At 35.5% G+C, this 9,115-nt stretch overlaps 1 protein-coding gene across 5 annotated transcripts; it reads right to left on the reverse strand.

Annotated features, from left to right (window-relative positions):
- Window positions 1–3,629: 3,629 nt before the first annotated feature.
- Window positions 3,630–6,595, reverse strand: LOC132055723 (transcription factor UNE10). Of its 5 annotated transcripts, none has more exons than XM_059447675.1 (6): window positions 6,227–6,595; window positions 5,378–5,882; window positions 5,085–5,174; window positions 4,845–4,910; window positions 4,223–4,696; window positions 3,630–3,910 (listed from the first exon to the last, which is right to left on the reverse strand). In XM_059447675.1, exons 1-6 carry the CDS (start codon window positions 6,355–6,357, stop codon window positions 3,788–3,790), a joined length of 1,389 nt encoding a protein of 462 aa, XP_059303658.1. In that variant the 5' UTR covers window positions 6,358–6,595; the 3' UTR covers window positions 3,630–3,787. The 5 variants fall into 5 exon arrangements, with proteins under 5 accessions (XP_059303658.1, XP_059303662.1, XP_059303661.1 ...); XM_059447679.1 differs by having other exon boundaries at window positions 5,085–5,171; window positions 5,468–5,882; window positions 6,227–6,594; XM_059447678.1 differs by having other exon boundaries at window positions 5,468–5,882; window positions 6,227–6,594.
- Between the last annotated feature and the right edge of the window lie 2,520 nt (window positions 6,596–9,115).

Below are 9,115 nucleotides of genomic sequence, written 5' to 3' on the forward strand. Positions count from 1 at the left end.
CAATTTTGTAACAACAAGGGTATATTTGCACCACTTTGTAACGGCAGAGGTATGTATACACCACTTTTATAATGAGGGTATATCTACTTTAAATCGCAAAGTTGAGGGATATATTTGCACCTTTGCCCTAAGTTTAAATCATATAGCAGAATGAGGACTTAAAGACACTAATCATGATATCAAGCCTTTTAGCAAAGTCTAAATTTTTGAAAGAGATCTCTCGTCCAATTATTCCCATGCATCTAATGTTAAAGATTATAGAGATAGTCGCTCTCAATAAGGAGTTAATTTTTCTTTCAAAACAATTCAATCATTTCTGTTAATTAAGTCCAGCCTGTTGACAAAGATGCAAATGGTCCAAAATTAACAATGGCCTCAACTTCAACTTCAACTTCATGGTCATTATTAAATAAATGGGCATATTTAGCTGCAAAAATGAATTCATCATTCATTTCTTGAATTTAATGTATCCCATTTGTGATTCTAGACCGTATCAAGTCATAACAAGGTTGCTTCCTGTCGAACCCCACAAAAATCTTTGTAATTAATTATGATCAATCACTGGTCCTCTTTTTCTTCTTATTTTCTTGGTTTTGTTTTTCATTTTCTTCAAGGGAGAGAGGAATAACTTCACATGGTGGTGAATCTTCGTATAAAATCAAGGGTTGTGGTGGATATCACATTTGGTGGGAAAATGGAAAAGAAGATCTTCATATGGTTGATTTCGACCCATCTTACGCTGACATAATCTAAAAGTCGTAGATCTCGTTCTCAAAAATACTACGTTTCTAATTAAATTGGGCCTCACATATATTTCGCGTGCCGAGACAAATCAACCCAAAAATACTACGTTTGTAATTAAATTGGGCCTCACATATATCTCGCGCGCTGGGGCAAATCGACCCGTTTTGGCTAAGAAGCCCAATTCTCATGTGCGCGAGACCACTCTCTTATTCTGACCCATTCACCAACCCAATAAAGAATTTTTCATTATAAAGTGGAAAGAAAAACTTTTCACCACCTATGAGGGACATTTTGCATTCATGACAGACAAAAGATAAGTGAGCGGAGAAAGAAGGAAATTTTGGCTTTGCATTATTAATAAAGAAATTGATGGAATACAGGCATAAATAGCGGAATCAAATAACCAGGATCGAACTTGTATGTAATATAGACAACACATAATCAAGATATTAATCAAACATAAAATTGATACTTATCTCTTGAAGCGTGACCGCGACCGCGAATCGAACCTTCAATCACGAGCAGAAACCATCTACGACATCATCCTTTAGTTCCACGGTCTGCATCTTCTGCTATGTAACCTAACTAGTCTTTGGACAGTGAATACTTGTGTGGGCAAGTATTACGGCTCAGGAAAAAGTGTCCCTCTTAGGGATGAAAAGAATATTATATATAACCACGTTTTAGGGTGCAAACCCTAGTCCAAAACATGTGAGCTTGCTTTTCCCCAAAGAATATTATTTTCGAAGTCCAAGAATAATTAGGCATAAGAGGGACCACAGATTTAATAACGAGGCTTCCAATTGTGGTATTAATTCGGAATATGAATCAATTAATCCTACCACAATAAATTACAATTTATTCCACCAAAAAACTGTAATTGCACTCCTCAATTTAATTTCGAAATCTTGCATTAAATCTTATTTAACTCCCGATGTTAAAATTACAGATACCAATCAATTAAATTAAATTATTGACAATTTAATTCATTGACTAATCAAATCTTTTATATTTCCGCTTAACTTATATCATGTGATGGATACAAAATCGACTCGCAGGGTTTTCACATGAGACTTATAAGCATTCATAAAGGGGCATCATCAATCTCAAAGTCGAGACATGAATTCTATCAACTAATTATTATTTCACAAATGTATTTTGCCATTATCCAATTTACTGAAATACATGTATGGGCCATGATTAATTCGTGCCTTTTAATAAATCAAAATAATGAACAAATCACATTGATCGTAATAATTATATCAAGATTAAGAGTATAAATACATTTAATGAACTAGAGAATTTGTTTCATATATTCAGTACAAAAATATTTATCTCTACTTGGTCCGTTCAATACATATAAAATGTACTAGTACAAGAAGACGGAACTATACCGTTCCCATAATGAAGATACATTATATTTAATCTTGTGCTACAATCATACCGATGACTTTGTCCAATTTCCATCTTAGATTGTGAACATAAACTTTATACTTATAAGAACCGATGATTTAATCTTTCATGTATAAGCTAAACTCTCTACACTTAATCATCTACTATATAAGTAAAGGACACACATACTAGTACATGATCTATTTAACTCTTTATTAAAAATTAAATAAATAAAAATAAATATTATATCCAACATATGATTAATAGTATATATCCCAACAGAAATTACTAGCATAATTCTCACATAGAACATATATCCCAAAATAGAGAGTGAAACACGTGTATATGCTAGTAGATAGGATGGGAAAAGTATGTACTGTAAACATCTAAAAAAGGATATATGTCTCGTTTTGAGTGAATGAGACATTGTCAATAAAGTCAATTAAGAGTAATTTTTTCATTGATTAAATTCGATATATTTCTTGTGATTGGAAAAAGAAAGAAATAAAAGGTCGAGGACTCGGGGAGAAGCACTTCTTGGAATTCAAAATTGTGCAGACCCATTTCATACAGGTGATTTAATTAATGCATAAGGAAGAGAGGAATGTGTTTGATGTTTTGGTTGAGAATGACCTTCACCAAACTCATTTAAGAATAGTTTAGCTTGTTCTCACTTAACAATTACCTTTATCTAAACTTTGTCGGCAGTATTCATGAAACACTTATTTCTTTTTCTATTTTTACTTTAGCTGAGGATAGTAGTAAGAAACACTAAGGAAATAGTAGTATTCTGGAAGTATTTATTGATCCTTGTTACGGGTAAGAGATTTAACGTAACATTGTAAACTTGGAAAATTTACACCTCACAATTTGTGCAGTAAACTAGTAGGACGTACATAATCAAATTAAATAGTTTTGTCATTAAAGGATTAATGTTTGGTATGGTTTGTAATGTCTCATCAATTTCGTGGAAAATATTCTACCTTGAGAAACTACTTTTTACATAATTTTTGGTATTTGAGGGTATTATAGCTTATACTAGAAGTTGAATATGATAAAGCAAGGCTGGTAATTTGCTGATAATCAAAAGAAGTACATACTAAAAAATAATGCTTTATTTTTTATTTTTCTTTTCTTTTTCATGCCTGATGAGTTTACATACGACAACAACATACTCAGTGTAGTTTCATAGGTGGATTTAGGGAGGGTAGGATGTAAGCAACCTTTTCATATTTGAAAAGTTCTAAACTTTATATTTTCCATATCTTACCCGACACGTTCTTGTAGCTATAGAAATATCATAGCGTGTCTAATTAAATCACTAAGTTCTAAGGATACTTTTGATATGTGACAAAAGTCATCATTTCTTTCTAAAACAATATGAGAGTATCTTTAATTAGAACTTCTGTTCATTTCGGTTAACCCCGAATGACCGGCAACAAAGCAAACGATCGAATTTATCTGAAATGGTAGAATAGCGAAATAGTTCCAACTTCCACATACATGCATTAAGCATTTAAGCTACGGTTTTGTATTGCACCAATTATACTTTTCCAAAGTTTATACAACCGTAGATTTCATGTAACTACGCTGGAAACATATTCGAGTAAGTACAAATTACAAAGTAGTAATATACAAAAACATTCAGTTTCTATTCTCTTTGGCCGTGGACTTGGTTTCCCTGGTTCAACTTGCTGCCTGTTGTCTGCGTAGATTGATTAGCTTGCTGCCGGTACAAAGCTGCCATGTTGTTGAAGAACTCCATGTCCATTGACTATCGTGGTATCAAATAACAATTAAGTAATTAAATAAAACAAAATTAGTAATAAGCCATCAAACTTCCCAAAACGATCAGAAAATTAACTAATTAACATGTAATATCAAGAATCTAACGTACATAGTACTACTAATTAACATGTAAAGAACTTTTATACTAGCCACGTCATTTTACCTGTTGTAGCAGATTATCTACCTTATTTTCTAGGTAAGTAGATTTATTCCATTTGTTATGGGAAATTAACTTTCATATGACTTGATAGTGTATAGAAGTTAAACTCTAATTTGGAACAATTAGCAAATTGCTTACTTGGGATAGAAAAGCGCTATAGGGGTCAGTAAAAGGTGCGGCATTGGTGCTAGTACTGGTGGCCGCTGGGGTGACAGTTGTCGCCCTGGCAACAATATTAGCTTGTGATGTGGAAGGAATATTAGCTTGCCCTGCAGGCATGGCGAAGGCTGCTGGTGGGATGAATGGATTAGTGGGACCGGCGATTGGATTTGGATGAATGAGCGGATGACTTGTATGGGACTGATGAGGGGTTGTTGCAGCAGCAGCGGCAGCTCGAGCTAAAGCAGTCATGTCAAACATTCCCATGCCCATGCCAAGACCAAGGCCCATGCCCATTCTTGCTAGTAGTGACATCTGAATATGTTGATGCATTCCAAGACTAGGCATCATCATATGTGGCGCCATGTTTCTTGTACTGCTCATCAACTGAACTTGTGCTTGTAGCTGTTTTAAGTAGTTTATCACTTCATCTAGCATTGATGCTTTATCTGTCTGCAAAATTCAACATTAATTGTATGAATTGGGTAGGCTCGTGAATTTAATGTTTAGTACCCTTATTTAATTTTGTGCATGATGTGAATTTTCACCATTTAGGGAAAAAGCTGAATTTTTTGGTATGTCTATGTTGATAAAAACACACCTTACTTGCATTTGGTACCAGCCGCTGCAGAGCTTTCATCTTTTGGTTGATTCTGTCTCGGCGTCTCTGGACCAAACAATAAAACAGAACAACACATGCTATTAATTAGTACTCCACTAGCTATGTTCTAGTCAGACCTGTATCCGGTTTTAAGCAATTTACACTAATATCGTCTTATCTGTTATTAGTACTGTAAATGAGTGAAAATGATATTCTTGGCGGAGTAAATGCAAATTGTACCCGCTCTGATTGGTTATGAACAGCTGCTGCTCGGCTGCGTCTTGATGAGTTGTACCCTTTTGTTTGATGCTCTTCCTCCTTGTTTTCCTGCTACAATCGATTCGCTATGCAATCAATTCTACATGACATATTCTCTAGAGAAAGATATAGATAAAATAAAGAGGAAATTATCAAACTCATACTCGTACCATGTATTCTTACGTACGTATATGGGGTGTACACTTATTATACATAATACGAGGAGCTAGTTGAAATTTGTTTCTAAGAAAAGATGTTAGCTGTAATTAAATTACCGAGCCACCCCCGTGACAAGCAGAGTCTTCGTCACAAGTGGTTTTCGACTTGATGCTATGAGAAGATTCATAAAAGGAAGGCCAGGTCACCAAGGTGTTGTCATTCTCCCTACAGAAGGTAGCGCTGGCACTTGCACACGCGCTAAGTTCTGCATACTCATGATCTTCGGCTCCACCATATTGGGGCTCAGATTCTGATCTCGTCCTCTTTTTTGCCAACACCGTTGCTCGAGGAGGCGCCATTTGTTGTGAACTCTCGCCCCATTTTCCTCCGCTACACATCCCAGCAATTTTCAGATCCTGATAATTTTGGTCGTAATTTTGAATTAAATCCTGATTTTTCCCGTGGCATGTGGCTTGATGCACGATGGACTCTAATGTATCGCCTGCTCTTCCCATTGTCTGTTTTGTTTGGGAAACATTGGAGAGGATGCCCCCGAGTCCATGCATTCCTAGTTGCCCGTTTTCCCATGTCAACTCTGCAACTTCTTCACACTTACTCGACCTGAAATTTTTGATAAATTAAACATATGTAATCACCACCAGGAAGATCTAGTAATATTGTTATGAATATTTCATTGATGATTTTCCCAAGCTTACAATATAAAAATCAAGAAAAGATAAGACATTGAAAACTTGAAATGGACTATTGAACCAGTAAAAGAAGCTCTTCTTATATGGATATCGATAAGAAAGCAGAACAAACTTGATTCAAGTTATGGTGCTGTTAGTTTTTTCCGAATTCACTGAACTGGAAAATCGTCTACTCTGATCAAAGAGAAATCAATGGGAAGAAAGAAGTCAGAAAATTAAACAAGGAGCTCAAGAACTGTTTTTGCTAAGTCATACATTGGCACAAAATGATTAATTTGATTCTGCTGGTTATGCACGTGAGGGTACCTGTTAGCCTCTTCTGCTTCTACGACTTCTTGTTGTCTTTGGTGCCTTGGATTCCAAGTTGGTACCGTACAATGACTCATGATGATGCCTTTGATTATCGTCTAATATTCCTTTTGTCAGAATATGAATTTTGCTTCAGTTTAAGTTTGGTTTCTCTCTTTTTTATATACTAAAAATAAAAATAATTATTCTTCTTGCTTTCTAGTCCCCTTTTAGATTGTCACATTCAGCTGACTAATTACTGAACAGTACACAACATGTGACTTAGCAAGAAAGCCTGGATTTCAAATGGATATGTTTTGGCTTCTCTCTCCATATATGATCTAGGTAACAATATAAATATATATATATATGTATGTATGTAATTCTGGTTGTGTTGTAATTCTGGTTGTGTTCTTTAGCTGTTTCTCCTTGTTGGGACCGTGAAAAAGGACATAATGTACAGACCACATTCTATATACAGCTGCAGTACGCGTAATATTTTTGCTCTTCTTACCTTCATTCCAATAAGATTTCTTGAAGTTAGGTGGGGTAACAAGCATTCAATGCATTTAGATTCTAGTGTCTTGTTTTTGGACCTACATAAATAGTACTAACATTCCTCCACCACAAGCTATTGGGGGGATCCATTGAAATTTAATGTCAGAACAATCACCTGCTAGGATGGCCTTAAAATTTGAGAGATCCCTTGAATCAAGGCGAGTTACAATATCTCTTCTCTTAAGCCTGAATTTCATTCCTATCATATTAACTGGTGCATAAGGAGTTTCAATGCAAACTGGCCCCCTACTATGAATGCCAATGATCTGATTGCGCTATGCACCCACAAAAACAGATTTCAAGAGTGCTATTGCGTTTCTTGATCTTCCTACAGCAAGTAATTTGACTTATTCAGTTAATTGGCCTTAAAGTTTCATGACAGAAACATATGAAAACTATTTTGTTGAAGAGTTGGGGGACCGAAGTTTTATCTCTCTACTTTAATGATATATAGCAGTAGTGGTCAGTGGCGGAGCCGCACTATGCCGAGGGTGTTCGTTCGAACCCCTGACTTAAAAAAACACTATTTTTACTGAGGTTAAAATTATTTTTTATGTATATATAGTAGATGTTGAATCCTCTTGGGCTTCTTCGTATCTTATTTTTATATTTTGAACCCACTACGGAAATCACCATTTCCGCCACTGATAGTGGCGGCTAAGAAGCTGTGGATTTTGGCTGCTATGACTTGTGACCAACAACTAATGTATATATCCAAATAAGTTGACTGTATTATATTTTTCTGAAGCTTCAATCATTTAGATGTCATGTCCACCCCATATTTAGCTTCAATATTCTAGCCTGGAAAATCCTTTAGGAATTACTGTATTAAATTCCTGCATCAGCCGCGAAACACGTGGTTCCTGTCATGCACCACTTTGATATGTATCTCCTCTATGGTGATGTACTTATATGATTATGTCTTGTCGCTAGTGGTGGAGCCAGGATTTATGCCAAGAGGGTTCAAAAATATAAAGAAGCTATAAATGAAGAAGCTAAGGGGGTTCAATATCTACTATATATACATAAAAAATAATTTTCACCAGATATACGGTCTGATTTTTTATTTGAAGGGCTTGGGACCCCTGGCTCTTACAAGGTCCGCCACTGCTTGTCGCTCTGCCCACTAATTTCTTGTAAACGACGTAAAGATCTCAGCATTTAAAATTGAGAATTCTTTGTCAATATTCCTCTTAAATCATATGATAATCTCATCGTGTGCAAGAATTAATTTAAGTTATGCATTTAATACTCTAATTTAACATGAGTTCAAGAACTTAATAATAATTTGTTTTGGCCTGTTGGGTTTACTCAAGCTAGCTCATCATTGATAAAGTAGTGATTATTAGTTGCTAATATAATATGAGAAAGGATATATGCTTTTAGAGAACCAAGAAGCTTTTTATCACAAAGCAAACTCACTAACTTTTTAGGGATCGTTTGGTTACCAGGATTAGGATACTAATCGGTATTAAACTTGGGACTGCCTTTATCCACCGTTTGGTTATTGGTATTAGCTAATATCGATATAAATTTTATATCAAAATCTGGTATTATCTATCCCATATAGGAGGTGGGTTTTAACCTCAGGATTATAGTTTTAGAATAACCTTGTTTTGAACCAAACGACCCCTTAATGGAAGACTGAGCTGACCTTGTTTATTTAGTAGTAGTATATCATATGAAAATAATCCATCCAGGCGCAGGTCTGAGACCAAGAGGGTACAAGAAGAAGAAAATAATCAGGTAGCATGACCATGAATCAATTCTGAGGTAATTAACTGGGTTATTCAAAGGATTATCAGACATCACTGCGTACTAAAGGAATGAGGAATATTATTTATTTATTAGTTTATTTTCACAATAGTGGTGCAGGTCCGAGCTAGCTTACGCACAACTATACTTCCAAGTACTCTCTATCAGGACAGAGTTAGAGATCAAAGTACGAGTTCACCCGAACCCATTTCAAAGTACGAGTTCACCCGAACCCATTAACTCTGGTCTAGATTTCGTAATTGTCTTAAGGATTCAGTACAAATTATTAAGTTAAAATGCATTCACTTAAAAGAGCTAGAATCCTGAACTAAATTTGTCAACTGGTCCGGTTGAATGGGTCAAAATCGGTAACCGGACCCGGTTTAACCAGACCCGGTGGACCGGTTTACCGGTCGCCGGTCTACCGGGGTTCTATACCGGGCTGATTTTCAAAAATTGTGACTGATTAACTGGTTAACCGGACCCGGCCGGTTAAAATCGGTTAATCGATAAATAAATTTAAAAAAAAAAAAATTGCTGCAC

Source organism: Lycium ferocissimum, chromosome 5 (genome assembly GCF_029784015.1).
Source record: "Lycium ferocissimum isolate CSIRO_LF1 chromosome 5, AGI_CSIRO_Lferr_CH_V1, whole genome shotgun sequence".
Classification (NCBI taxonomy): Eukaryota; Viridiplantae; Streptophyta; class Magnoliopsida; order Solanales; family Solanaceae; genus Lycium; species Lycium ferocissimum.

Coding starts and splice junctions, on each gene's coding strand:
- LOC132055723 (XM_059447675.1), bottom strand. CDS start 6,357: ATGAGTCATTGTACGGTACCAACTTGGAATCCAAGGCACCAAAGACAA. Junction 5,175..5,377: donor CTTGTCACGGGGGTGGCTCG/GTAATTTAATTA, acceptor AATCGATTGTAG/CAGGAAAACAAGGAGGAAGA. Junction 3,911..4,222: donor ATAGCGCTTTTCTATCCCAA/GTAAGCAATTTG, acceptor ATACCACGATAG/TCAATGGACATGGAGTTCTT.